Source organism: Nyctibius grandis, chromosome 26 (genome assembly GCF_013368605.1).
Source record: "Nyctibius grandis isolate bNycGra1 chromosome 26, bNycGra1.pri, whole genome shotgun sequence".
NCBI lineage: Eukaryota > Metazoa > Chordata > Aves > Nyctibiiformes > Nyctibiidae > Nyctibius > Nyctibius grandis.
In genome coordinates this window covers 2053105-2080905 of record NC_090683.1, presented here as the reverse complement: position 1 = coordinate 2080905, position 27801 = coordinate 2053105, and the positions used below count along the sequence as shown (strand labels likewise).

General features: G+C 63.0%; 2 protein-coding genes across 2 annotated transcripts; both read left to right on the top strand.

Moving 5' to 3' along the window:
- Window positions 1–426: 426 nt before the first annotated feature.
- Window positions 427–8123, top strand: C1QL1 (complement C1q like 1). Its single transcript, XM_068418842.1, has 2 exons — window positions 427–990; window positions 7317–8123. The coding sequence occupies exons 1-2, from the start codon at window positions 427–429 to the stop codon at window positions 7494–7496; spliced, it is 744 nt and encodes a 247-aa protein (XP_068274943.1). The 3' UTR covers window positions 7497–8123.
- A 14391-nt stretch (window positions 8124–22514) lies between these two features.
- GFAP (glial fibrillary acidic protein) lies at window positions 22515–27290 on the top strand. Its single transcript, XM_068419028.1, has 9 exons — window positions 22515–22981; window positions 23635–23695; window positions 24022–24117; window positions 24184–24345; window positions 25232–25357; window positions 25572–25792; window positions 26010–26053; window positions 26847–26932; window positions 27249–27290. Exons 1-9 carry the CDS (start codon window positions 22515–22517, stop codon window positions 27288–27290), a joined length of 1305 nt encoding a protein of 434 aa, XP_068275129.1.
- The last annotated feature ends 511 nt before the right edge of the window (window positions 27291–27801 follow it).

Below are 27801 nucleotides of genomic sequence, written 5' to 3'. Positions count from 1 at the left end.
GTCACGGGTGGGGTGGGCGGGGCTTCAGGGGTGGGCGTGGCGGGGGCGTGGCCGAGGGGGCGTGGCCGAGGGGGCGTGGCCGAGGGGGCGTGGCCCCGCCCCGTGCGCTGCCATTGGCGGTGGGCGTGCCCGGGGGGCGGGGCCAGGCTGGCGGGGGCGGTCCCGGGGCGGGAGGGGGCGGGGCCCGCGGGTGTGGGCGTGGCCTGGGCGGGCGCGGGGCGCACCGGAGCCGGCGGAGCGCAGCGGAGCGGAGCGGCCGCCGCCACCCCCGAGCCCCCCCGCCACCGCCACCGCCACCACCGCCCTGTCCCCCGCCCCCCCCCCACCGCCACCATTCCCACCCCCGGGCGACAACGTGCCCCGGCCGGGGGGCGGCGGCTCAGCCTGGGCCGGAAAACTTTACTGGTGGCGGCGGCGGGGGTGGTGATGGTGCTGGTGCTGGTGGTGCTCATCCCCGTCCTGGTGAGCTCCGCCGGTACCGACGGCCGGTACGAGATGTTGGGGACGTGCCGGATGGTGTGTGAGCCCTACGGTCCCGCCGCTCCCCCGCCGCAACCGGCCGAGCGCGGTCCCCTCCCGCCGCCCTCCACCTTGGTCCAGGGTCCTCAAGGCAAACCGGGGCGACCGGGGAAACCGGGACCACCGGGACCACCTGGAGAACCAGGACCACCAGGACCGGCTGGGGCACGGGGTGAAACGGGACGACCGGGACCTCCGGGATTACCGGGACCTGGGGCTACGGGTGCTGTGAGCGCGGCTACTTACAGCACGGTGCCACGCGTCGCCTTCTACGCCGGCCTCAAGAACCCCCACGAGGGCTACGAGGTCCTCAAGTTCGACGACGTGGTCACCAACCTGGGCAACAGCTACGATGCCGCCTCCGGCAAGTTCACCTGCGCCATCCCCGGCACCTATTTCTTCACCTACCACGTCCTCATGCGCGGCGGCGACGGCACCAGCATGTGGGCCGACCTCTGCAAGAACGGGCAGGTAAGGGCTGACCACCTCGGCTACCAGCCCCACCGCGGGGATGGGACCTGGTGCTGCCCCCCATGCACCAGAGAAGGGCTCTGGGTGCTTCCTCAGGGTGTCCTGTCTTTTTCCCGAGGTTGATGATGGGCTCTGGGTGCTTCCCTGGGGTGCTCCATCCTTTTCCCGGCCACAGGGAGGTACCCCCAGGGTGCTCCATCCTTTTTCCGGGGGTGACGATGAGCTCTGGGTGCTTCCCTGGGGTGCCACATCCTTCTCCCGGCCATAGAGATGTGCTCCTGGGGTGCCCTGTTCTTCTCCTGGCCCTGGAGATGCACCCCGAGGGTGCTCCATCCTTCTCCCAGTGGTGATGGTGGGTTCTGGGTGCACCCCTGGGGTGCCCCATCCTTTTCCCGAGGGTGATGAAGGGCTCTGGGTGCTTCCCCAGGGTGCCCTGTCCTTCTCCCGGCCGTGGAGGTGCACCTCTGGGGTGCCCTGTTCTTCTTCTGGCCCTGGAGATGCACCCTGGGGGTGCTCCGTCCTTCTCCTGGTGGCGGTGATGGGCTCTGGGTGCACCCCCGGGGTGCCCCATCCTTTTCCCGGGAGTGATGATGGGCTCTGGGTGCACCCCCAGGGTGCCCCATCCTTTTCCCAGTCTCGGAGATGCGGCACCAGGGCGCTCCATCCTTTTCCCAGTGGTGATGATGGGCTCTGGGTGCTTCCCCGGGGTGCCCTGTCCTTCTCCTGGCCCTGGAGATGCATCCTGGAGGTACTCCATCCTTCTCCCAGTGGTGATGGTGGGCTCTGGGTGCACCCCTGGGGTGCCCCATCCTTTCCCCGTCCCCAGGGATGTACCCCCAGGATGCTCCATCCCTCTCCCTGTGGCAACGATGAGCTCTGGGGGCATCCCCAGGGTGCCACATTCTTCTCCCGGCCACGGAGATGCATCCTTGGGGTGCCCTGTCCTTCTCCCGGTGACATGTTGGGCTCCAGGTGCATCCCCGGGGTGCCCTGTCCTGCTCCCAGCTCTGGAGATGCACCCTCAGGGTGCCACATCCTTCTCCCAGTAGCAATGAGGGGCACTGGATGCGTCCCCAGGGTGCCCTGTCCCGTTCCTGGTAACGATGACAGGCTCTGGGTGCACCCCCGGGGTGCCCCATCCCTCTCCCAGCCCCAGAGATGCTCCCCCATGTGCCCTGTCCCCCTCCCAGTGCTGGGGACACGCTCCGCAGCCACAGCCGTGCTGCCCTGATGCGTCCCCAAGGGTCCCCTCGGTCCCTTCCTTGGCCCTGCAGACATGCCCTGTGGTGCCTTGGGGTGTCCCCGCTGTGTCCCCGGGGTGCCCTGCCCTCCCCGGCCATGCTGGTGTCCCCAGTGGGACTCCCTGGGGTGGGGACAGGGCTCCGCAGGGGACAGTGTCTGCGGTGGCCTGGAGGGGGGACAACGCTTGCCCCGCTTTTGGGGTGCTGCACCCCAGCCTGGAGCCAGCTCCGCTGCTGCTGTGTCGGGAGAGATGTCCCCATCCCCAGAGGGGCTGCGTGGGGACATCGTGGGGGATGACACCCCGGGGCTGGCTCCATCCTTGCCCCCTCCCTGGCTCCAGCATCCCCCCCCCCAACCCCATCCAGGGGAAAATCCCCCCGACCCCCCGACGCAGCCGCTCCATCGCCGCCGTTTGCGGCCGATACCCGAAACGCTGCCCCTCTCCCCCGCCGTGTCCCCCCCATCGGCCACGACTCGGGCTGTGACCCCCCCAAAGTGTCACCCGAGCTTAATCCCCTTGGGTGTCACCGCAGCCGGGATTCATCCCGCTCCCCAGCATTTTCTCCCGGCATTGAGCCCCACGGTACATCCCCGTCCTGAGGACGTACGACACCGAATGAACCCAAAACTGAATTATTAACCCCAAAACCAAGTTATCAACCCCAAAAAATGACTTATCAACCCCCAAAAACGACTTATCAACCCCAAAACTGAGTTATCAACCCCCAAAAAATGAGTTATCAACCCCAAAAAACGACTTATCAACCCCAAAACTGAGTTATCAACCCCAAAAACGTGTTATCAACCCCAAAAAAATGAGTTATCAACCCCAAAAATCGACTCATCAACCCCAAAAATCGACTTATCAACCCCAAAAATCGACTTATCAACCCCAAAAAAACGAGTTATCAACCCCAAAAACGAGTTATCAATCCCAAAATCGAGTTATCAACCCCAAAAAACGAGCCAGAGGCGCGGGGTGAGGGGAGCCCTGACGCAGCCCCGGCAGCGCGGTGGGGACAGGAGCTGCTCGGTGATTTTTCTTCATCCAAACAGTTTAAATTTTATTTTCTTGTTTTTTTTTTTATTTTTAATCTCCCCAAATATTTTTAGGGCCCCCCCAAACCTTCCCACCTCCCCCCGTCCCCCCGCTGAGGTCTGACCCCCCCCAGCTCCATGGGGGATCGCCGCACCTGGATGAATTTCCAGAAGCTCCGGAGCCCCTTCGTCGAGAGGGACCACGCTCGTTCGGGCACGCGATGCAGCTTAATTAACCGGTTGTTAATTACTAACGAGGTATCGCTGCTCTGATATTGAGAACGAAGCGGCTCGGGAGGCTGGGGCAGCGTTTTGGCAGGCGGACACCAGCGGGAGAGTTTAAAAAAGGGGCGTCGTCCCCCCAAAATGCCTCAAATAATTAAAAAATGGGGTTAATTAGGGGGTTGTTGCTAAAAATACCCCGTCCCTGGCCGAGCTGGGGGGGCCGGGGGGGGGTTCCTGGTGGATAAGGGTCGATCCCGGCGTCTTCCAAGGGAATTATAACTGGGGGGGGCCCTCTGAGCACCCCCCCACTTTCCTCTGGGTGCTGGGGATTTGGGGTGCAGCCCGTCACCCCTGCATCAGGGCTGGAGTTAATGAGAGCCAGGGGAGCCCCAGCACGGGGAGGGAGCTGCTCCTGGGGCTTAATTAGCATTAATTATTCTTATTTGTATTAGCGGGGTGGGGGGACGGATGGACGGATGGGGGTCCCTCTTGGTGTGGGGGGACACACAGCCCCAGGGGGGTCCCCGTGGGTGGGGGCCTGGGGACGGTCCCCAAGGGACACTGTGGGGACCTTCTGGGGGGTCCTGGGGGGCACCCGCTGCCGTGCCGTGGTGGCTGTGGTGGCTGTGGCATGTGGGGCACATGGTGTCCCCAATGCCCCGAGTGTCACCGCGAGCGGCTCAGCCTGGAGGTGGGAGCCCCCCCGCTGCCCCCCGACAGCCCCGAGCTCTTGGGTGCAGCCGCCCACGCTGGGACCGTCCCCATCCCACAGCGTCCCCAGGGCTGGTGACACCACCCCGGCGGTGTCACTGGGGTCGGTGATAGCGGCCGCAGCAGAGCCGGGGCCGGGGGCTGTGTCCCCCCTGATGGTTCCCACCTCCGGGGGCTGCGCAGGGAATGGGGAAACTGAGGCACGGAGCGGGACGAGGGGGACGAGGCCATTGCGGGGGAGGACGCGGTGGCAGCCGCCACCTCCTGTGCCCCCGCGGTGCCGGAAGCGGCTCAGCCCGGCCCCGGCGCTGCCATTTATCTTCCCTGGTTAGCGCGGAGGGCTGGCGGGCGCGCGGTGACGAGGCGGCTCCTTAACGAGGGAAGACGGATGGCACCGGGCAGCTCTGGCTGCGGCGCGGGGGGACGATGGCGGCAGAGCCTGGCGCCAAATGGCTTTTCCTGGTTCTCCTTCCCCCCCTGCTTCTCCCCCCGCTCCTCTTCCTCGGCACGAGGGTGAGGCAGCAGCCCCTGGAGGTTGGGGTGCTGGGACTGAGCTTCACCGTGTCCCCCACCGGGGATGGGGACCCTCGTGGTAGCGGGGTAGACACGGGGTGACTTTTAATGGGGTGACAGTGCTGGTGATGGCACGAGGGACATGGCTGCGTGGGTGAGAGCGAGCCCTGGGCTCACCTGCAGGGCCATCAGTAGGTTCCAGAGTTAACAGCGTCTGCCCACACCATCGCAGGCTGCCCGTGGGCTGGGGGAGCTGCAGCTGCATTCCCGGGGAGGAGAGGACCCCTGAGACCCCCATCTTGGGGACAAAGGACAGGAATCCATGGGGACAAAGGACAGGAATCCATGGGGACACCCCGCTGGCTCCGGGACCCCGCAGCCGCTCGGCGGTGCCTCCCCGCCCGGCGTGAGCCAATTAAGAGCCCATTCTCATCGGTCATAATTAGGAGCATCTTCTCCCCGGCGCGTCGCTTTCGCATTTCACTGGGGATTTTCTCCGCCAGCTTGTCACTGTCACCGTCCCCCAGCGCCGCGCGCTCTCCCTGCAAGGCGCCGGCGTAGATTTGATTACTCAAATAATTCCGCAGCGGCAGCGGGCTCCAGCCACGGAGCTGCTGTGCCGGGTAGTTACGGCACCTCCGGCTCTGCCGGCACCTCCCGGCCTCGTCCTCTGGCACCCAGGAAATATTTGTCGGGGGGAGCATCGTGCCCCGCAGCGGGTTGGGATGCGGGTGAGCAGTGAGGCTGGTTTTTGGGGGGGTTTGAGCTCAGCCCCCGCCACATGCTCGTGGTCCCCGTGAAGCTCGTGGGAAGACGCGTGGGGATGTGCCGGGTTCATCCCGTTGGTTTGGGGCTCGGCTGGGAGATGGGGTCTCGTGTCTGAGGTGTGGTCCTGCAGCTGAATCCGGAGCCAGGGTCCCGTGTCCAAGCCCTGGTCCCATGTCCAAGCATGTGAATCTGGAGCCAGGGTCCGGGGCTGAGCCATGGTTTGGCTTCTGAATCCAGAGCTGTGCTCCCATGTCCAAGCCGTGGTCCTGCATCCAAATCCGGAGTCGGGATCCCGTGTCTGAGCTGTGGTCCTGCATCTGAACCAAGTCAGGGTCCAGTGTCTGAGCCGTGGTCCCACATCCAAATAGCTGAGCCATGGTCCTACATCCGAACCTGGTGTCAGGGTCCCATGTTGGAGCTGTGGTCCCACATCCAAATCCAGACTCGGCACCCCCTGTCTGAGCCATGGTCCTGCATGTGAATCCAGACTCGGGACCCCCTGTCTGAGCCGTGGTCCTGTGTCCAAGACATGATCCTGCACCCGAATCCAGAGCCAGGGTCCCGTCTCTGGATCCGGAGCCGTGGTCCCATGTTTGATCTGTAGCCCCTCACTCAAATTGGGATGCAGGGTCCCATGTCTGAACCACGGTCCTGCACCCAAACCTGGAGTCAGGGTCCCGTGTCTGAGCCGTCATCGTGGATCTGAATCCAGAGCTGGGATCCCGTGTCTGAGCCGTGGTGCCCTGTCCAAGAAGTGGTCCTGCATGTGAATCCAGACTCAGGATCCCATTTCTGAGCCATGGTCCCACATCCAAATCCAGAGATGAGGTCCCATATCTGAGCCGTGGTTCTGTGTCTGAACACAGAGTCGGGGTCCCATGTTGGACCTGTGGTCCCACATCCAAATCCAGAGATGGGGTCCTGTGTCTGAACCATGGTCCCGTGTCTGAGCCATGGTTCTGCATCTGAACCTGGAGTCAAGGTCCAGTGTCTGAGCCGTGGTCCCACATCCAAATCTAGAGATGAGGTCCCATATCTGAGCCACAGTCCTGCATCTGAACCCAGAGTAGGGCTTCCATGTCGGAGCTATGGTCCCACATCCAAATCCGGAGGTGGGGTCCCGTGTCTGAGCTGTGGTCCTGCACCTGAACCAAGTCAAGGTCCAGTGTCTGAGCTGTGGTCCCACATCCAAATCCAGAGATGAGGTCCCATATCTGAGCCACAGTCCTGCATCCTGGAGTTGGGCTCCCATGTTGGAGCTGTGGTCCCACATCCAAATCCGGAGATGGGGTCCCGTGTCTGAGCCATGGTCCTGCACCTGAACCTGGAGTCAGGGTCCGGTGTCTGAGCTGTCATCGTGCATCTGAATCCAGAGCTGTGGTCCCATGTCTGAGCCGTGGTCCTGCGCCTGAACCAAGTCAAGGTCCAGTGTCTGAGCCGTGGTCCCACATCCAAATCCAGAGATGAGGTCTGAGCCGTGGTCCTGCATCCTGGAGTCGGGGTCCCATGTCAGAGCTCTGGGCCCCCATCCGACTCCAGCGATGGGGTCCTGTGTGTGAGCTGTGATCCCGTGTCTGAGTCGTGGCCCACGTCTGAGCCTACTGGGTCAGGGAGAGGCTCTGGGCAATGCTCGGAGAAGCCACGTCCATCGGGGCCCTGTTCACCCGTGGGTGGGGATCCAGGGCACCCCACGCTCCCCCAGAGCTGGCGGGTGGCCTCCCTGGCTGCGGGTGAGCTGGGACCTCGGGTGTCCCACGGGACCCGAGGGCTGAGCTGTCCCCTGAGCCCCCCGGGGCCGGGGGCAGGTAACGCGGGTGTCCCCTGCGCAGGTGCGGGCCAGCGCCATCGCCCAGGACGCCGACCAGAACTACGACTACGCCAGCAACAGCGTCATCCTGCACCTGGACGCGGGGGACGAGGTCTTCATCAAGCTGGACGGGGGCAAAGCCCACGGCGGCAACAACAACAAGTACAGCACCTTCTCCGGCTTCATCATCTACTCGGACTGAGCCTGGACCCACGGCATCGCCCCACTGCCCTCCAGCCCCACGGCATCCCACTGCAGATGTCCAGCCCCACGGCATCTCCCCATGGTGTCCCCCAGTGACTGTCCAGCCCCACAGCATCGCCCCAAGGCATCTCCCAATGACTTTCCAGCCCCATGGCATCTCTCTGACTTGGTTCGGCCCCACAGCATCCCCCCACAGATGTCCAGCCCCACGGCATGTCCCCATGGCATCCCCCTGCTGCCGTCCAACCCTATGACGTCCCCCCATGGTATCCTCCAAGGACCACCCAGCCCCATGGCATCCCTCTGCCATGGTTCGGCTTCCCGCTGCCATCCAGCCCCATGGCACCACCCCACAGACGTCCAGCCCCACGACATCACCCCACTGCCATCCAGCCCTATAGCCTCCCCCTGCTACCATCCAGCCCCACAGCATCCCTCTGCTGTTGTCCAGCCCCACGGCATCCCCCCACAGTGGTCCAGGCCATCTATGGGGCTCCAACCCCACACGCTTTCCCATTATCTCACCCCACAGTTGCTGATTTGAAGCTGGGGGGAGGCTGCAGGGGGCTGGGGCCCCCCCTGCGCTGCCCCACTGCACCCCCATCCCCTGGCTGCGCACCCCACTTGACCCCATGGCACCCCGCTCCCCGCTGCCTCCCCACACCCAGAGTGATGCCGGGGGGTCCCTGCTAGTGTGTACATATGTACAGGACGCGCAGATGAAGACATGGGTCCCCTGGGTGTCCCCTGTCCCCGGCAGCCCTGTCCTGGGGGGCTGCGCTGGGCGGGGGGACACACACGCTTTGCTGCCCGACCCCGGGGCGACTCCATGGTAAAGCAGAGCTGTGACCTCTCCCCGTCTGCTGTCTGTGTCCCCGCGTGGGGCAGAGCCGGTGTCCCCCACCCTGGGGACAGGGTCCTCCTGCCACGCCCCCACCACACACACACAGACCCCGCTTGGCTTCCTGAATCGGCCCAGCCGGGGGGTGCTGGGAAGGGCTCCACTGTCCCCAAGCGCTGGTGTCCCCTCTGCCACCTCAGTGGGGACACTGGGGGTGCCCCTGCTGCCATGTCCCTGCCCCCAGAGCCCAGGTGGCCCCATGGCAGGGGGTGTCCCCTTAGGGACATGCAAGGGGAGGGGACACGGTCAGCCATGGGGACCCTCCAGCACGCTCACCCGTCACTGCTGCCTCGGCGCGGGCAGGACGTGGCCCAATTAGAGCTGACAGCGGGTGCCCGGGGCCAGCGGCCGCCTCCCGAGCGTCTGCGGTGGAGTCAGAGGACAGGAGCCATTGGGGACGCACGGGTGGCCCTGGGGACAGGGCAAGGGGGTGGCTGTCCCCTGCCCAGGCCCCGGCGGGTGCTCGTTTCTCATCACTAATTAACGGGGACAAGGCAGCAGCCGGGCAGCGGGGGCTCGTTGGAACTGTCCACTCAGAGCTGTGAGGAGACGGCTGCCATTGAGGCCTGGTGTGGCTGCAGCCACCACCTGCCTGGCATCAGGGGGGACCCTGGGCCCCAGAGCCCCTCCGGGGCCCTCGGCCGGGCTCTCTCCGCCGGGCAGCGCCGGGGCCGCCGCTTCTGCCGCCCTCAAGGGCCGGTGCCCGCGGCAGGGCCGGGGCTGGGGCAGGGGCTGGGGCAGGGCAAGATGGCGGCCGGCCGGGCCCGGCGGGACTACAACTCCCGTGGGGCACCGCGCGGGGCGGGCGGGGCGCGGGAGAGCCAATGGGAGGAGGAGGCGGGAGGAGCGGCCAATCAGGAGAGAGGCGGAGCCAATGGGAGGAGGAGGCGGGACCAATCAGAGCAGAGGGCCGGGCCTGCGCGCCTGTTCAAAGCGGAGCGGCGGCAGCGGCGGGTCAGTGGCGTTGGGGGCGCTGCGGGGTCGGAGGGTGGCGTGTGGGGGCCCAGGGAGGGGGGCCCGGGTATCCGGAGGGCGGGGGTAGTAGGAAGGGCCCGGAGGGGGCTATAGAGGCTTGAAGGGGTCGGGGTCGGGCTGTGAGCGGGGCTATAGGGGCCTGAAGGTGGGGTATGGTGTGGAGGGGTGTCTATAGGGTCCTGAGGTGGGGCTATGGCTGTGGGGGGGGGGTATAGGGGCCTGAGGCGAGGGTACACCTGGGGGGGTGTTATAGGGGTCTGAAGGGGGGGTATTTCAGTAGGGGGGTGGGCTATAGGGGCCTGAAGGTGGGGGTGTGTCGGGGGGGGGTTATAGAGGTCTGAAGGGGGGGTATTGCAGTAGGGGGATGGGCTGTAGGGGCCTCAAGGTAGGGGATGGCTGGGGGGGGTGGTTGGGCTAAGGTGTGGCCCTATAGAGGTATGAAGGGCAGGTATGGCTTGGGGGGTGGGAGCTGTGAGAGGGGCTATAGGGGTCTGGAGGTGGGGTATGGCAGTGAGGGGGGTCTATAGGGGCCCTAAGAGGGGGTGAGGCTCTGGGGGTCTATAGGGGGTCTATAGGGGCCCTAAGGGGGGGCATGAGGCTCTAGGGGTCCAAAGGGGGATGTAGGGTCATTGAGGAGGCTGTGGGGGCGGTTATAGAGGTGGCTATAGGGGCAGGGAGTGGGGGTGTGAGCCTTGCCCAGCCTGCGGCTCCCCCTCAATTGATTTAACCCCCGCACTGACCCCGTCCCTCCCACCCCCAGAGTGCGTGAGGTTCCTCGGGACGTTCGAGCCCAGAGCCGTGTCCTCCAGCCAGCACCGTGCTCCCCCTGTCGCCATGGCACTGGGCCCCCTGCCCGAGAAGGGCACTGGCTGTCATGGCGTGCATGCGGCACCTCCCCCCGCCCCTCCCCCCCCCGCCCCGAGCGGGCCACAGACCCCGTCCTGCACGTCGTTCACCAGGATGTCCTCGTCTTTGACCCTGAGGAGCCCTGTGGCCCCCCCAACAGCGTGCTGCTCGCCCACGGGCCCAAGCACCAGGGCAAGGCCATGAAGTTTGTCTTTGACCCAGTTTTCAGGGAGGGGGCCACGCAGGAGGCGGTGCTCCAGCACAGCACCCAAGAGGTGTTGGACAGCGTCCTCAATGGCTACAGGTGCTCCAGTAAGTCCCGGGAAACACCTTTGATCCTTGCAGGAGCTTCTGCCCCATCTGCTCACGGGCTGGGTGGGCTCAGCAGAGCTGTGGATTTCTTTTGGAGGCCTGGAAGCAGTTTTGGGGAGGCGGGGGGAGAGACACACAACAGCAACGCAAAAACATTTAGATTTAAACTCGTTGGTGGCACCAAGCTGGGGTGATTGCAGGTGTGACCAGGACAGGGATGATCCTGACATGGAAATGTTGTCTGATCTCAGCAGGTAAATGAGGCGAAGCAGAACATGAAGTGCTCTTAGAGAGTCACAGGATGGTTTGGGTTGGAAGGGACCTTAAAGCCCATCCAGTTCCAACCCCCTGCCACGGGCAGGGACACCTTCCACTAGACCAGGTTGCTCCAAGCCCCATCCAACCTGGCCTTGAACACTGCCAGGGAGGGGGCAGCCACAGCTTCTCTGTTGTCTTGTCAAGAAGGACGTGGACAGAGAGGAGAGGGTCCAAGCAGATGATGATTCAAGGGCTGGAGAACCTGCCCTAGGAGGAAAGACTGAAGGAGTTGGGGTTCTTCTCCCTGGAGAAGGCACAGGGGCGACCTCATCAGTTTTTGAGTACTTAAGGGGTGGCTACAGAGAGGATGGGGTTTCTCTCATCGTGAGAAGACAAGGGGCAACAGGTACAGGTTGCACCAGGAGAGGTTTCATTCCAGGAGAAGACAGACATTTTTCACAGTGAGAACATTGACTGGAACAGCCTCCCTGGGGACATAGCGCAGTCCCCACGGCTGGAGGGGTTCAAGACGCCACTGGACAGGGTGTGAGATCATCTCATCCGGGCTGCCTTGCCCACAAAAGCTTGGACCAGATGATCTCCTCCAGTCCCTGCCAGCCTGGGCTGTTCTGTGGTTCTGCGACGCTGGGGGTCGTGGCAGTGCTTGGCACTGTAGGAGATGGGACGTAGAGGATGGAGGTGGGCGTTGGGATAGAAAATGAAGCTGGACAGGTGCTTTCCAGGCATGTTGAGGGATGAGGATCACTCGCTCTCCCGGGGTGGGAAGGATGGGAAGAAATGAGGTGGATCCGTGGCACAAAGAGCACCTTGGTTTCACCAGCCCTTCCTGGAATCGCTGCGATGGGCAGAGCTTCGGGCGGTCGCTGAGTTTCAGAGCGGGGTCTGGGGTGAAGCAGACGCATCTCGGGGTGCTTTGGGGGCTGCTGTGCCCCTCATGAGCATCTCCCAGGCTGGCAGCACCGCAAAACCAGGCTGGAAAGCTCCTTGCTGGGTCTGCAAAGCTCCTTGCCCCGTGCCGTTCGCGGGCTGTCAGCAGCCGAGCGCCTTAACGAGCACATCACTGCGGCGAGGCAGGCACCGAGCGGCAGACGACCGTGCTCACGTCTAATCATGTGCGGGGCTGGACGCCGGGACCAGAGGATGCTATTCCTGGCTCTGTGAGCCGCTGAAGGCTGCCTCTGTCAGCGTGCCCACCTGGCAGGCGCATCTCGTGTCTCTTTATCTGCATAAAATAACTCCAGAATCCTCAAATGAGAGAGGTGGGAAGCGCCGAGTGCTGCTAACGGGGAGAAGGGCTGAGGCTGTCTTGATTAGTGTGTCCTGCTCTGATGGTGATGCTTCAAAGAGGGTGTTGAAAGATGGGGAGGGGGAAAAAAATGAGATGAATTATGAGGTCTGGAAGAAGAAACACCTTCTGGGGAGAGATGGGGGAATGTGGCTGCTCGGCTTGTTAAAGGGAAGGTTCAGGGGTGACTTGAGCGTGGCCTCCGAGCGAGTGATGGTTTGGGGACTCGTTCTGTCTCTGCTAAATTAGGGAGGCTGAAACGAGGAGGAAAAAAAAAATGCACTGAAGGAATGTGCAGCCAGCACGGAGGGTAATTGGCTTTGCCTCGTCTGCGCGAAGGCTGGGAGCAACCCCCGCGCCGCAGGGGTTGCTGCGGGAAGCTCTCCTCTCCACTCCCCCGTTAATTAACGATCGTTTCAACCGTCCACCCTTTCTCTTCCCAGTGTTTGCCTGCGGCGTGACGTGAGCAGGAAAACCTACACCATGATGGGCTCGGAGAAAAGCCCCGGCATCATGTACCTCACCGTGGTGGAGCTGTACAAGAGGATCGAGGCCAGAAAGGAGGAGAAGAGCTGTGAGGTCCTTGTCTCCTACCAGGAGGTACGTTACGGCCAAGCCACGTCCCCTCCTGTCTCTGGGTCACCTTTGGTGAGATTTGGGGTTCATTCAGACCCTGTAGGGCCACGCTCAGGGTAGCTGCTGTGCTGCCCGGTGTTCCCAGAGCTGGACTGGAAGCAGGCTCATCCACCCAGTTGGGTGAACTGGTGCTGCTGGTTTTTCTCCAGTCTGGAGTTGGGGAGGTCTTCTCTTGCTGTGGTCCACGTAGCAACGAGGGCTTCCCGGCTGAAAGGGCTTTAGGGGAGCGGTGCTGCAGGACCGGTAAAGCCCTCCTGTTCTCTGCGCTTAGAGCATCATCAGCTGCTAACAAGGTCCTGGAGGTGGTGGTGAGGGGGGACACCAGGTTGTGCATGACCCTGGGGTACAAAGCTCCTCTCTCTGCGGGTGAACCAAACCTCAGCCTGACCTCGAGTTCTCTGCTCCAGGTGTACAACGAACAGATTCACGACCTGTTGGAGCCCAAGGGCCCTCTGGCCATCCGGGAGGATCCCATGAAGGGAGTCGTGGTCAGGGTCTCTCCTTTCACCAGGTGGGTATAAAAATAGGTACGAGGTCTGGGCAACGCTGCGCCTACACTAGGTCTGAAAGCGAATGTTGGGGGACATGGGGGTGTGAAGACATGGGGGTGTGAAGACACGGGGGTGCCACCTGTGTGGCAGCAGATGTGACCCCAAGCTGAAACCGAGCCCTGTGGAGCTGTGGATGCCTCAGCTGAGCCGCTGTGGCTGCTTGGTGTCGGGGTGTCTCGGTGCCCGCGTACAGGGTGTGCTGGTACCGACCCTCTGCCCGTTCTCTCCCAGCCCACGTCGGTAGAGCAGCTCCTGGAGATGTTGGCCAACGGCAACAAAACCCAGACGCAGCATCCCACCGACGCCAACGCCGCCTCCTCCCGCTCGCACGCCTTCCTGCAGGTGGGGGCTGGTGGTTGCGATGTTGCTCGGGATTTGTGCTGAGAAGGGGGTGAGGGAGCAAGGCTGTGCCAGGACCAGCATCGCCGAGTTCCTGCTGCTACTCCTGGTGTGCCACAGGGAAAATCAGAGTGGTTGTGGCTCTGAAAAGAGGGCTACGGGGCTGAGCAGGCCACTAGCCAGCACTGCAGCAGGCCAGCGCGTACTGGTCACGCTGGTGGCCGCGTCTCCCGGGTAGCCTTGTGCTCCCAGCTTGGTGTTACATCTCCCAAGGGCTGAAATTTCACTTGGTGCTTTTGATTCTTGTCGACTTAACGTGTGGGAGCCGGACCTAAAACCTGACCCAGAGCAAAGCGGGGCTGATGATCGCTGGCCCGTGCTTGTGCCCCCCCGCAGGTGCCATGGGCAGGCTCTCTCCTCCATCGTGTCCCCCTTGGCACTGAGCCGGGGATTCCACTCTCCCGGGGCTCTGTAAATTTGCTCCCCCCTTTCTCGGTGCTCTCCTACGCAAACCTGCCGGTTTGATTTCAATTCCAGCCAGGCCCTTCCTCGAATTAGCAGGGCCGTCACGGCTGCGTGGGGAGACGGAGGCCTTTGTAATTTCAGGCCGAACCTGGTGCCTTGCCCAGTTGCTGCTCGCAGGGGGAAAGTCCAGGTGTCTGGATGCGTTCCCGGCCGGGCTGTTGGTGGGTGCTGGATTCCTGCCGGCCGCGAATCCATTAGCTGGGCTGGAAACCTGCCCTTCTGCTGCCGGCGACGAGAGGCGGGAGAGGGAGAGCGCGGCCAAGCTGCGGGCCCTGCGCCAGCGTGTCCCCTCCTACGAGGAGTTCAGGTCCGACGGGGGATGCCGGGGGTGGGGGCGGATTCGGGGGCTTCCCTACCCCAAAGGGCTCAGTCAACGCCGTCACCAAAGCTCTACTGGGTGCCAGGTGCTCCTGCCACGGGGCCGACCCACTCCTGGGTGGTTCTGGGCTGTTTTGGAGCTCTTTTGGGACTTCGGTTTTGGGAGCCCTTAGAGACAAGGTCACCAGCGGGTTTTGAGCTCAGACCTTGCTCTGAGAGGGGCTTGCACCGGTCATAGAATCCCAGAGTGGTTTGGGTTGGAAGGGACCTTAGAGATCATCCTGCCACGGGCAGGGACTGATGGTGGATTTGAGATCCTGCACATCAGATAGAATCACAGAATCGTTTTGATTGGAAAGGACCTTTAAGATCATTGAGTCCAACCATTAACCCAGCACTGCCAAGGCCACCAGGGCTGGGGACTCCACCACTGCCCTGGGCAGCCTGTGCCAGTGCTTGACAACCCTTTCGGGGAAGACATTGTCCCTGATCTCCAATCTAAACCTCCCCTGGTGCAACTTGAGGCCGTTTCCTCTTGTCCCATCACTTCTTCCTTGGGAGAAGACACTGACCCCCACCTCGCTACACCCTCCTTTCAGGCAGTGGAGATACCCCAGGTGAGGGAAATGCTTTCCGTGACTTCACCCACATCTGAAAATTATTCCAGAAGAATTTGGGGATGATTTCAAAGTGCGAGAGTTTATTCAGAAATATCTCTATGTGTGATCAAGCCCTCAAAGTCCCTGAGAACGGAGGTGTTTAGACAACCACAGGGCTCGGTCTTGGCTCCTACTTCATGTCTGATAAGCTCTTGCACCGGTTGCTGCAAGAAGAGTCTGCTCCAGCCCTGTGGGAATCTAAGCCCAGCTGCACCACGTCGGACCAGAGCTCCCAATCCCCTGCCCCTGCTGGTGGCCAGTAACGATTCTTGGGGCAGGGAGCCCTCCCCTGCCTGCGCTCCTCCAGCCGGCTGCAGTTGAGAGACCGAGAGCCAGGCTCGTGCGTTGGGATCGTCACGTTCAATGGCCGCAGCCCGTGGGTCTGTGAGCGCAGCCGGTTCCTTGTCACCCCGCGGGTTATTGTGCCCGGTGTGGAGAAGCGCTGGTTTGTCTCAAACCTGCTGCCTGGTGAGTTCCCTGGATGCTCCTGAGTTCTTTGGTTGTGGGAAACAGTGACTAAACGTTTTCTACCCCGCTCATTTGTGATTGGGGTAACTGCTGTCCTGCCCCTGATACCAGACGGTTTAGTAAAAGCAGGCCTCAAAGTAGGCCCTAAAAGCCCTGCTCTGTGGCACCTTCAGACAGAATCAACTTTCCTTTCAGCAATTTTCCTTTCAGCTACAATAACGGCACGTTCTGAAGCCAACGGCATGTTTGCAGACAGGGTCTGCTTCTGGGACTGAGAACACTTAGAGTTATGGTCATCACTGACTCTTGCTTGTGCTTAGTCTTAGAGGATCCAAGGCCTCTGTTCAATTCCTCACTAATTACAAAGAAGGGCCAGAGACAAACCAGACTGTGACCCACCAGCTCTTTTGTTGTTATTTTAACTCAAACAGCAGGGCATGGGGTAAACCTCAGAGATCCTGTCACCTCATGGTCTTGTGATCTCGGACACCAATTTGCTGAAATTCCACATAAATTGAAATGTAGAAGGAACTGACAGACATCAGTCCAACAAGGAGACTCTCCAGAGCTGCCTAATGCTGTGTCTAAATTGAGTCACACAAACCCATTTTTTTAAATTGTGGTTTCAACATTTTTCATTGTTGAAGGGAAAAAAGCCATTTCCAAACGATCTGGTGGATTTCTTCAGAAATTTCTCTGGTTTGGGGTTTTTTTTAAATTTACCTGACTCAGCACAGACTTGTGAGTTGATATTTATGCATGACAAATGATGTCCTCCAAAGAGGACGGCATCTCTGCAGGGTTTGGGTGCCCACTCGCTCTCTCCTCGGCGTAGAGCAGGACTGCCTCCCGGGGCTCATCTCCGCTACTTTCTTCAAGGACGTGGCTTGGGGATTTCAACTTTCCCAAGAGAAATCCCACTGTCCAGGAGGGCAGCACTGAGGGTCCCAGCGATGCTCAGGCACTTGAGCCATGTAGGGGGTCTGGAGAAAAGGAGGCTGAGGGGAGACCTTCTCGCTCCCTACAACTGACTGAAAGGAGGGTGTAGCGAGGGGGGGGTCGGTCTCTTCTCCCAGGTAACAAGCGATGGGACTTGATGATCTTAAAGGTCCTTCCAACCAAAACCATTCCATGATTTCAAATGTGTTGTGAGTGCAGGTCAGGTATTTTCTTCCATTCTTGTTGTATCAGAAAGAAGCTGGGTGAATTCTTCCAGACCAAATATGACTGGGATTTGCTGGCTGCCCGTTCCACCTGGGCCTTTGGGCAGACGCCACTGGCCCGAACATCCTGGTAGACGATACGCTGCCCTCAGAGGTGAGAAACACGGGCAGGGGGGTTATTAGGAAGAAATTCTTTCCTGTGAGGGTGGTGAGACACTGGCCCAGGTTGCCCAGAGAAGCTGTGGCTGCTGGTAAGGATTTTTGGCTGATTGTTCCAGGTTCCAGAGGAAATGCCTCCCAGCAGCCCCAGAGCAACCCACCAGCTTGATCTCCTCCAGCTGGAACCGAAGAAACCAAGCCGCCTTCTACAGGGGTTGTCTGGCAGCAGGACAGAGACGTGAGTATCCTCGTGCCGTCCCCATCCCCAAATCCTCTTGTTTGCCCATGGAGGACGGGTTGCCCACCCTGCTGTTGCACGGGGCCATCCGAGGGATGGTCTGGGTGGCCGTGGGAGCAGGTCTTTGCTTGCAGACTACTGTAAAATAAGGGATTTGGCTCCCGGGGATCTAATCCCATGGGATAATCTCTCCTGGAAATGCCGACAACGAAGGTTTCCAGGCACAGCAACTGGGCGAGCCTTAAGTGCAGGTTGTTAGTCCTGAAATCACCTCGGCCAAGTCTTTCCTCCTGCCTCGGCTCCCCCAGGTCCTGCCCTGGCAGGGCTCCCGCGGCACCATCTGCTGATGTCTCTGCCCCAAACGTCTTGGCAGAAGGAACCTCTCTAGAAGAGGTCTCCTGAGGGAGGTTGGCCTTGATGTGTGCCTGGATCTCTGGCTGCCTCTAGCCGAGCTAACGAGCATCTGAAGTCTGGCAAAAAAGCCTGTGGCTGCCGTTTGGTCCTTGTAACCCCCGGGTGATGCACCACTCGCAGCTCAGGATCTCCAGGATGCCAGCTTGGGCATCTCACAGCTTGAAAGTTTTGCCTCTTTTCCCCCAAAACTCTTCTACCAGGCTCTGCCTCACCCGAGGAGGTGTCTCAGAGGTGATGCTGGTGGTGCTGAGCCTCTGTTACTGGTGACACTGGCTCAAGCTCACCTACTAACTGGTTTGGGGTCTGTCTGTCTTGATCCCAGGCTTGTAGCCACCGTCCTGAGCGTTGCCCGCAGGCGGCATTCCCTCCTGAAGGCTGCCAACCTCCTCACTCCTGACATGGTCTTGGAATTTGAGGACCTGGAGCGCTTGGTCTATCAGGAGGTTGGTGTAAGCCTGGAGCAAATGACATCTCCAAACAGACCCACCAAGCTCAGCGGGGCCACCCCAGCCCAGAGGCCGCAGCAGGACTGTGACGGTGAGGGTTTGGATTGGGGACAGTCGGTGCTGTCCCCTCTCCTTTGTCTCAGCGTGCGCTGGAGGTGGTGGAGGTGGGGGGCAGCTGCCAGCCGCGGGTGCAGGGCAGGGAGACGAGTTTCTGCTGATGTGGCACCCAGCGGGTTACGCCGAGAGCGGCTCCAGCCTCGGTTCAGGCCAGCCGGCAGCCCGGGGCCCGGCGGAGCCGCCAGCAGCCCCGGTCCCCGGGGAGCTCAGCGCGGGTGTGTGCGAGGCAGCTTCAACGCGAGGGATGTTTCTGCTCCAGGACACCAAAGCAGCAGTTTTGATCCTAATTTTTTCCTCATCTTGTTTACTCCTCCATGGTGCATTTGCCCGAGTCAGTCTGGCTGTAGCCTCGTCTGAGCTCGTCCTCCTCATCCTCAGTGCCAGCACACAAACCCCACAGCGAAGCTGTGCGCTCTGCACGCCCCATTTTCTGGGGGGACAGACCAGGCACCGCCACGGGGGACACTCGCTTTGGGGCCAGGCGGTGCCTTCAGGCTGGCGAGGCGCAGGAGTCTTTGTGCTGCCTCTTCTCCTCTGGCTTTAACGTGGGTTGATGGAAACACCCGACTGCTGTGGGGCTCGCTGGGCAGAGCTCTGCTGGGACAGAGGGGGATGCCCCGGGGTTTGGGGAGCTGCAGACACAGCAGTGACTGTTCCTTCTCTGTTCCTTTAGCAGAGGCGTATGTCGCCGTTCCTGGTGCCCCTCTCAAAATGCAGCGCAAACAGCAGAGAGGTGGGAAAGAAGCAGAGACCAGACGCTCCGTGTGCCAAAGCAGCAGCTCAGGCACCTCCTTCCTCCCTGGAGCCATCGTCCTGCACCCCCAAACCTGCCTGCTGGTGGGTACCACAAGCCACGTGCCCTCCATCCCGTGCCCTCCATCCCGTGCCCTCCATCCCGTGCCCTCCATCCCGTGCCCTCCGCGGCTTCCAGAGCATCTGCGCGGAAGCGGAGGCAGGTGAAGAGGTGAGAGGGCTGCGGGCACCCCCGTACCCCTGCGTGCGGGCAGCGAGGGCTGGCAGCTCCTGCCTGGCCTCCGCTCTGGGGACAACGGGGGGCCCTGAGCCTCAGGGTGGGGGGGGTTAAAATGCCCCTTTCTCTTTCCCAGCACCGCTACCCCCTCCCTGAGCGGCTCCGGAGCCACAGCACCCAACTCCCCAGCAGCAGCCCTCCCGCATCCTGGGTGAGCCCTGTGCCCCTCCGCACCCCCCAGCCCCCCTGGGAACCCACCATGATCCCTGCCTCAGGGCTAGCAGCAAACTGGTGCTGTGCCAGCACCATTCCAGCTCCAAGGGGGGAAAACATCCCTGGAATTGGGATGTTTGGTGCTGGTGGAAGGTGCTGTTTGGGGTTTGCTGCAGCCTCGGGGAAGGGCAGTGGGTACTTGGAGAGGGGGGAAAGGAGGAGGGAGCTCCATCAGGAGTGGACCTGGGTTTGCTGCTTTGACCCAGGAGCTGTCTCATCCCCTTCTCTCCTCTTTCCGTCCTCAGAACATCCTTTGGGCCCTCTGGCCTGGAAGGGTGGCAAGAGGACCACCAAACAGCTCCCAGCACTCGGCAGCGGCCCCCCACTCTCATCCCCCAACCCATGAAGCTTTTATGCTGATGGCTCCCTCCCCATGTCCAAACCCAGTTGCCCAACGCCTTCCTTTCCTCTGGTAGCCCTACCCCAGCCTTCCCACCCCACAGGGAGCCCCTCAAGTCCTTCTTGTACCCCTAAAGTCACACCCAGCCGCCTCCTACCTGGGGTCCTGGCTGTGTCCCCCTGTTGTTTGTAGCCCCTGTGGGTTTTTTTGCATCAGATGTGGGGGGTGGTTGTGGTGGTTGTGGTGGGGGGTGGTTGTTCTTCTAACAGACGGTTTTAATAAATCCCTTTTCATTTCAAACCCGAGGGCAGACGGGCACCTGGTTCTTCTCACCTCCCCCTCACACGAGAAGCTGGCATCGGGTAGCGGCTCCCGTCTGAGCGAGCCTGGGACAGGCTCTTGCTCCTGGGGGTGGGTTCCCTTGGGGTTCCCCCCTCCTCACCCCACATCTCCCAGAATCGGGGGGGCCCCAGGGCTGCTTTCTGCCCCTTTGCTGTGCTGGGGAGGGCTCTCAGGTGGTGGCAGCAGCCCGGGGGGCAGGCGAGGGGCCGGGGGGGCTGCCTGCCCATCCCGTAGAGAGGGGGGAGGGTGTTTCTGCCCTGGTTTCCCCCTGTCCCTGCCACCCCAGTCTCCTTGTCCCCCTTGTCCCCTCGCTCCAGCTGCCTGCACACCCCCCACTCCTGGGGCTGAGAGCTCTGAGCATCTCTCCATGGGGACTGTGACTGTTCCCTGACACCCCCATGCCCCCCCCCCCCATCCCAGGGCACATCTGGGGCACATCTGGCTGCCTGCACCAGCTCCTCGTAGCCACCCTCAGAGGTGACAGGAGCAGGATGGGGAGGGTGGCCCCAGCACCAGGCGTGCTGCTGTCCCTGGGGAGCGGGGTCACCAGCTCCTCCTGCCCCACTTTCCTCACCTTTGTCTTCTTGGAGGTTGGAAGCTTCTAATTAAAACTTCCAGCCGCCTCCTGCTTCGTTTGTCTCATTAAGAGAGGGCAGAGGAGGAGGAGGGAGGGCCCAGCTCTGCCTCCCCGCAGCCGCTGGCGGTGACAGCGTTCCCTGCTTTGATCCCGGCTGTGGAGGAGCCGGGAGAAAATAAATCCCTGGGGACCCCGAAGTCCCCGCTCTGTCCCCTCCCCGTCCCCACAAGGCTCCTGTACCGCAGGGGACTTCAGAAAGTCTATAGGGCCGGAGGTCCCCTGTCACCATGGGCTGTCACGCAGCACGTGTCCCCGAGGGCTGTCACTGTTCTGGCAGGCTGGGGAGGCCAAGCCTCACGTGGGGGGTACGTGGGTGCCCCAAAGCAGGGGTTTCTTTGGGCAAAACCCCTGCCCGCTGCTGGTGACATCAGTTGGGGACAGCACGGGGGGACACGGGGATGCCCAGCATAAGGACAGGTCTGGCTGGGGACGAGGAGCTTCTGGGGAGTAAAGGGGGATGTGGCAGCAAGAGGCTGAGCGCTGCCCCAGTGCCACCAGTCCCACCACTGTGACCCCCCCAGAGGCTCTGGGTCCCCACAGATAGCACCCATGGGGACGTGGCTGTTGCCACAACCCCCCTGGCCGGCCGCTGTTGGTGGCCCAGCGATGGTGGCCATGGTCCAGCGGGGCCTGGCCATGTGTCCCTGTCCCTTAGTGGGCAGGGAGCCTTTCCCAGCCATTGGCTGCCACGTAGGTGCCAGCCGGCGAGACCTGTCCCCACAGCACCCCCGCCAGCACCCAGGGACTCCCCTGTCCCCGGCTTCATCCCAGCTGCCTCTCAGGGCACCCACCCCAATGCCACCACGTGTCCCTTGTGTCTCTGAAACACCCCTGTTCCCTGCCTGGGCTGTCCCCAAGGCCTGGCCCTGCCCCAATTTGTGGCCACGGCACCGTGGCTCGGAGGGGACAGGGCTGGCGGTGGCCCCGTGCCTGGATCCGTCCCCCCATGTTTCCCAGCAGCGCGGTGCCCTGGCACAAAGCCCCTGGCACCCGGCCCTCGCTCCCCCTCCGCCATGGGCCACCTGGGGGCAAAAGACCCCCCAAACTCAGCGCATGTGTGACCGGTGACGCAGCCGTGGCAGGATCAGGCCCCCCCTGGGCTAAGGGGACCCGGTGCCCTGAGCCCCGGCTGGGCTCCAGTGGCCATGGGCCAGCGCTCGTACAGACCTGCCGGGCCGGGAAAGCCTTGGGAGGCTTCAGCCACTTCATTAGCAGCCTGCTTTAATTAGCAGACTGCCTTAATTAGCAGCCTGCCAGCACTGCCAGGCTGCCTGCAAAGTGCCTCAGCCCCGCGACAGGGCTTTAGTGGCCGGTGCTGAGCCGCTTGTGCCCCATGGCAATGCACCCAGCACCCACAGTGCCCCACGGCATCGCACCCAGCACCCACGGTGCCCCACGGCATCGCACCCAGCACCCACGGTGCCCCACGGCATCGCACCCAGCACCCACGGTGCCCCATGGCATCACACCCAGCACAGACAGTGCGCCATGGCATCGCACCCAGCCTCGCACCCATCACCCACCCACCGGCTGCCCTGTGGGTGCCCGTGGCCACCGCTCTCCCTCCCACCCTGGCGTGTGCCCCAGGCCCCCCCGGGCCCTGGCAGTGCCCGCCGGGGGGGCAGGCAGTGGCCAGGGCCGTGCCGCGGTGCCCAGGCTGGGTGCCAGGGCGCATCCGCCCCCGCCAGGCGCCACAAAGGGCGGCTTTTGTGCCAGCCCTCTGGCTCACTGGCCAGTGGCCAGCGCCGGGGTGGCCAGCAGGCCCAGGGGCTCCCGGGCTCCATAAAACCCCTGGGCCGGGCACATCGCGCCACCCCTTTGGCATGGAGAGCCAGCGACTGTCCTCCTACGGCCACCGCTTCGGCTCTGCCACCCCCGTGTACCGGGTGCTCCCCGCCAGCCCCCCAGCCCGGCTCCGGGCCCCCCACAGCACCCAGCCGGGTCCCCACGCGGGTGCCCGCCTGGGCTTGGGCAAGATGGACCTCTCGCTGGCTGCGGCACTCGACTCGGAGCTCAGGGAGACGCGCACCAACGAGAAGGTGGAGATGATGGAGCTCAACGACCGCTTCAGCAGGTACATCGAGAAGGTCCGGCTCCTGGAGCAGCAGAACAAGGTGCTGGTGGTGGAGCTGAACCAGGCGCGGGACCAGGAGCCCTCGCGTCTGGCCGACGTCTACCAGGAAGAGCTGCGTGACCTGCGGCACCACGTAGAGCAGTTGGCCACCGCCAAGGCCCGTCTGGAGATCGAGAGGGACAACCTCGCTGAGGACCTCGGCAGCCTCCAGCAGAAGTAAGGTGCTACCCTGCTTGGGGTAGTCCTGGGGACCAAGGTGGCCACTGTGACCAGGATGATGATGGGAACTGGGATGGTGATAGGGACCAAGGTGGCCACTAGGAGCAGGATGGCCCTGGTGACCAAGTTGGCCACCAGGACAGGATTAAGAGTGGCCACTGGGATGGGTGTCAGGGTGACTACCAGGACCAGGATGGCCACTGGAATGGGGACCAGGGTGACCAGCGGGACCAGAGTGGCAGCAGGGACCAGGATGGCCACCAGGATGGTGATCAGAGTTGTCCTGGGGACCAGGGTGGTGGCAAGGACCAAAGTGTCCTCTGGGCACCAGGATGGGGACTGGGTTGTCCCTAGGGATCAGGGTGGCCACTGAGAAAGAGACCAGGGTGGTGACGGGGCCATGGGTGGCAGGGCAACCCTTGGGGACGGCGTGGGACGGTGGCGGGGGGGTTGTGTGGGATGGGCACACGCATCGACACAGGGTGAGGGTGCTGGTGGTGTGGGGCTGCATCTGCCCAGGGGGGTCAGTCCCTGGGGCTGGGAGTGATGAGTGACGGTGCCTAATGAGTGACGGTGCCTAATGATTAACGGTGCCTAATGAGTGACGGTGCCTAACGAGTGGGTCCCGCTGTCCCTCTGCTCCGGCGCAGGCTGCAGGACGAGGTGACCCTGCGGCGGGGGGCCGAGAGCAGCCTGGCTGCCTACAGACAGGTGAGGGCAGGGGCCGGATCCTGCGTCCCCCATCCTGCACCCCAGGGGGCTCAGCCCCCAGCTCAGCCCCCTCAGGGACGGGGCAGGGACGGGGCAGGGACGGGGCAGGGATGGAGCAGAGATGGGGCAGGGATGGGGATGGGGCAGGGATGGGACAAGGACAGGCAGGGACGGGGCAGGGACGGGGCAGGGACGGGCAGGGATGGGCAGGGGCGGGCAGGGATGAGCAGGGGTGGGCAGGGGCGGGCAGGACCAGGCAGCTCAGGAGGGCACAGTCCCGGGTGACCAGCCCTGGGGACGGTCCGTCCTGTCCCCCGCGGTGGCAGGACGTGGACGCCGCCGCCTTGGCTCGCCTGGACCTGGAGCGGCGCGTGGGGCTCCTGCAGGCTGACATCGCCTCCCTCCACAAGGCCCACGAGGAGGTAACTCCAGTCGGGGAGGGGGGCCCGGGGCTCGGGGGGCCGGGCTGACCCCCGCTGTCCCCCCAGGAGCTGCGGGAGCTGCGGGAGCAGCTGGCCCAGCAGCGGGCGCACGTCGAAGTGGATGCGAGCCAGGTGGACCTGGCGGCCACCCTGTGCGACATCCGCGGCCGGTACGAGGCCATGGCCACCAGCAACGCCCAGGAGGCCGAGCAGTGGTACAAGTCCAAGGTGCGGTGGGAGATGGTCACCCAGCGGGTGGGTGGCCTGGCTGTCCCCTCCCAGGGTGGCCAGGGGGGTTGGCTGGCTCTACTCGGTCATGGTGCATTGGGGTTTGGTGTCCCTGCTCGTGTCCCCTGTCCTGGTTTGGTCCCTGTGGGGAGCAGTGACGTGTCCCCCGTGGTGTGTCACGCAGGCACGGTCCCTAAGGAGCTCTGTTCACAGTGACATGGCCCACGTGCACCGTCCCACAGGAGCAGGGACCTGTCCCCTCTGACATCCCACAGCACCATCCCTCCCACCCGCAAAGCAAGGACATGTCCCCAGCAACACCTGCCATCAGGGGTGTGGCCCGTGTCCACTGTCCCACACTGTGCCTCCACGACATGTGCCATCGGCCACAGCCCCACGTGCTCTGTCCCTTCCACCCACGAGAGCCAGGACACGTCCCCAGCACCACGTGCCATTGAGGGGACATCCCGCGTGCACTGTCCCTCCCTCCAGGATGTGTCCCCACGACACGTGCTGCTGGGGCCACGGCCCCCTACGGGAGCTGGGATGTGGCCCCAGGACACGTGCCTCCGGGGCTGTCCCATGTGTCCCTTCCTGCTGTGGGAACAGGGACATGTCCCCCAGTGCCACATCAAGTGCACGGCCCGTGTGCATTGTCCCTCTCCTGCCACGGGAGCAGGGACCTGTCCCCAGGGACACATGGCACTGGACACATGTCCCACGTGCACCATCCCACCGCCCTGCAGTAGCAGGGACATTTCTCCATGCCATGTGCTACTGGGGCCACGTCCCTCCCGTGGAGCAGAGCTGGGTCGTGTCCCCACGTCACGTGCCACCAGGACACATCCCTGCCACGTGGTCCCATCCCACGTGTCCCCCCCCCCAGTTTGCTGACCTGACGGACGCGGCTGCCCGGCACGCGGAGGCCCTGCGCGCGGCCAAGCAGGAGGCCAACGAGTACCGGCGCCAGCTCCAGGCCCTCACCTGCGACCTGGAGGCTCTGCGGGGTTCGGTAGGTGACGGTCATGAGGTGCAAGGGGGGGCACATGTCTTCGGGGAGCTGCCACCACCATGGGGTTCCCTGGCACAGGAGTGGGGACCACCACCCAATGCTGGGGGGGATGGCTGGTGCCCAAGGATGGGAGATGGATGGGCATCGTGGAGACCCCCCCGCTCCTGGGAGAAGGTGGCTGTGAAGGGTGTCACCTCCCCTTGTGGCCCCCCAGAATGAGTCCCTGGAGAGGCAGCTGCGGGAGCTGGAGGAACGCTACGCCCTGGAGACAGCTGGCTACCAGGACACGGTGGTGCGGCTGGAGGAGGACATCTGCAGCCTCAAGGAGGAGATGGCCCGGCACCTGCAGGACTACCAGGATCTGCTCAGCGTCAAGCTGGCCCTCGACATCGAGATCGCCATGTACCGCAAGCTGCTGGAGGGCGAGGAGAGCAGGTGATGGCAGAGCGGGGGTTCCATCCTGCCCCTCTCCCCCTCCCCAGCCATGTCCCAAACCACCCCCAAGTCCTCATGGTCCCTCTGGGGTGTCTGACCTGCTTGGGGACCATCCTCCAGCCCCCCTGCCCCAGCCCCGGGCAGGGCTGAGCTGGTGTGCATGGCAGGGGCGGCAGGACCCCGACGCTCTTCCCGACACCCACCATTGCTCCTGCAGGATCACCATCCCCGTGCAGAGCTTCTCCAACCTGCAGATCCAAGGTGAGGCCGTGGTCACGTGTTGGGTGGCTGGGCTGAGCTGGTGGCACAAGCAGGGGTGGCTTCTCGGGGCTCAGTGGGAAGAGGCATCTTCTCAGCTGTTCCTGCCCCATCCAGAGGGACCGGGAGGTTTTTCCTCCAAATCTCAAGGAACCAAGACTCCCAAGTTCTTCCAAGATGGAGGGAGGAGTGTGCCCTGGCCACGTCCCCAAAGCCGAGCATGTCCCCAAGGCCAATGATGTCCCTGAGACTGACGACCACATCACCATGTCCCCAGTGCCAACCACATCCCCCACGGCCAATGACATCCCCATGGCCAATTGTGTCCCCAGTGCCAACTGACCCCCCAAGGACAACCCTGTCCCCAAGCCCAATCACATCCCAAAGCCACTCATGGCCCCACGGCCAACCACAGCCCCAAGGCCAGTCATGTCCCCAACCACATCCCCAAGGCCAACCACGTCCTCAACTGCATCCCCAAGGCCAAGAATGTCCCCAACTGCATCCCCAAGGCCAACCACATCCCCAACCACATCCCCAAGGCCAACTATGTCCTCAACCGCATCCCTAAGGCCAAGAATGTCCCCAGCCACAACCCCAAGGCCAACCATGTCCCTGAGGCCAACAGTGTCCCTGAGGCTGGTCATGTCCCTGGGGCCACTGTCTCCCATGGTTCAGGGTTTTCCAGCACAACCTGTTCCCTTTGGGCCCCTCCACTTGAGTGTGGCTGGAGAAGCCATACCCTGGCCATACCCTGGGCACTGGGTCACTGCCACATCCTGCCCATGTCTCCTAGAAACCAGCCTGGACACTAAATCCATGTCAGAAGCCCACCTGAAGAGGAGCATCGTGGTCAAAACCGTGGAGACCAGAGATGGAGAGGTGGGAAGTCCTCATCTGTGTCGCCCACGCTGCTTCCCCTCCACCCCTGCCTCCCCATGGGGTGTCCCCATGTCATGCACATGGGGCCACCATCCCTCAGTCCCAGGAGCAGCCTGGGCAGGGAGCCAGTGATCCCAGTGCCCTGAGAGCACGGCATGAGCTGGCTCTGGACCATGGTGGAGCTGAGCCTGGCAGCTCATAGAGAAAACCATCCCCGTCCCTGTCCCTGTCCCCAAGCATGTTCAGAACCCAGGCAGGCTCAGCCAGGGAGGAGAGCCTGAGCCCAGGGTGACGGCCCCTCTCCCTCTGCCCCCAGGTGATCAAGGAGCCCAAGCAGGAGCACAAGGAGGTGGCATAGGGCGGGCGAGCTGCAGCAGCCTCACGCTTGTAGCCGTAGCTCCGTAGGTCCCGTCCGACGCTGCGAGGGAGCCCCGTGGCCAGGCGTGGGCCGCAGGAGGAGCCAGCGGTGCTTCGGTGGGTGGCATCTCCCTCCCGCCCAGCCCTTGCCTCTCCCACATCGCCCCGTGCTCCAGGGAGCTCCAGGGATGGGTGCTGGCAAGCACCCGTGCAATGGGCAATACACCGGGGGGGCAGAGCCGAGCTCCCCTGCCAGGATGCTGGAGGGCAGTTCCCATGGCACGGAGGGACTGGTGGTTTTGGGGTCGTGCCCACGCTCGCTCTGGGTCTCCAGCTCACCAGTGCCCAAGGAGAGCGTCCGTCCTATTGCAATCTCCGTGCACCGGTTGGACAAGGTGATGGTGCCAAGAGCATCTCTCCCTGCATCCCACCTTGCTGATCTCTCTCTGGTCCGGGAGGCCACCCCGAATGTCCCCAGAGCACCCAGGCCGTGAGCACCTTTGGGGGGAGCT

Coding starts and splice junctions, on each gene's coding strand:
- C1QL1 (XM_068418842.1), top strand. CDS start 427: ATGGTGCTGGTGCTGGTGGTGCTCATCCCCGTCCTGGTGAGCTCCGCC. Junction 991..7,316: donor ACCTCTGCAAGAACGGGCAG/GTAAGGGCTGAC, acceptor TCCCCTGCGCAG/GTGCGGGCCAGCGCCATCGC.
- GFAP (XM_068419028.1), top strand. CDS start 22,515: ATGGAGAGCCAGCGACTGTCCTCCTACGGCCACCGCTTCGGCTCTGCC. Junction 23,696..24,021: donor GCCTGGCTGCCTACAGACAG/GTGAGGGCAGGG, acceptor CCGCGGTGGCAG/GACGTGGACGCCGCCGCCTT. Junction 24,346..25,231: donor AGCAGTGGTACAAGTCCAAG/GTGCGGTGGGAG, acceptor CCCCCCCCCCAG/TTTGCTGACCTGACGGACGC.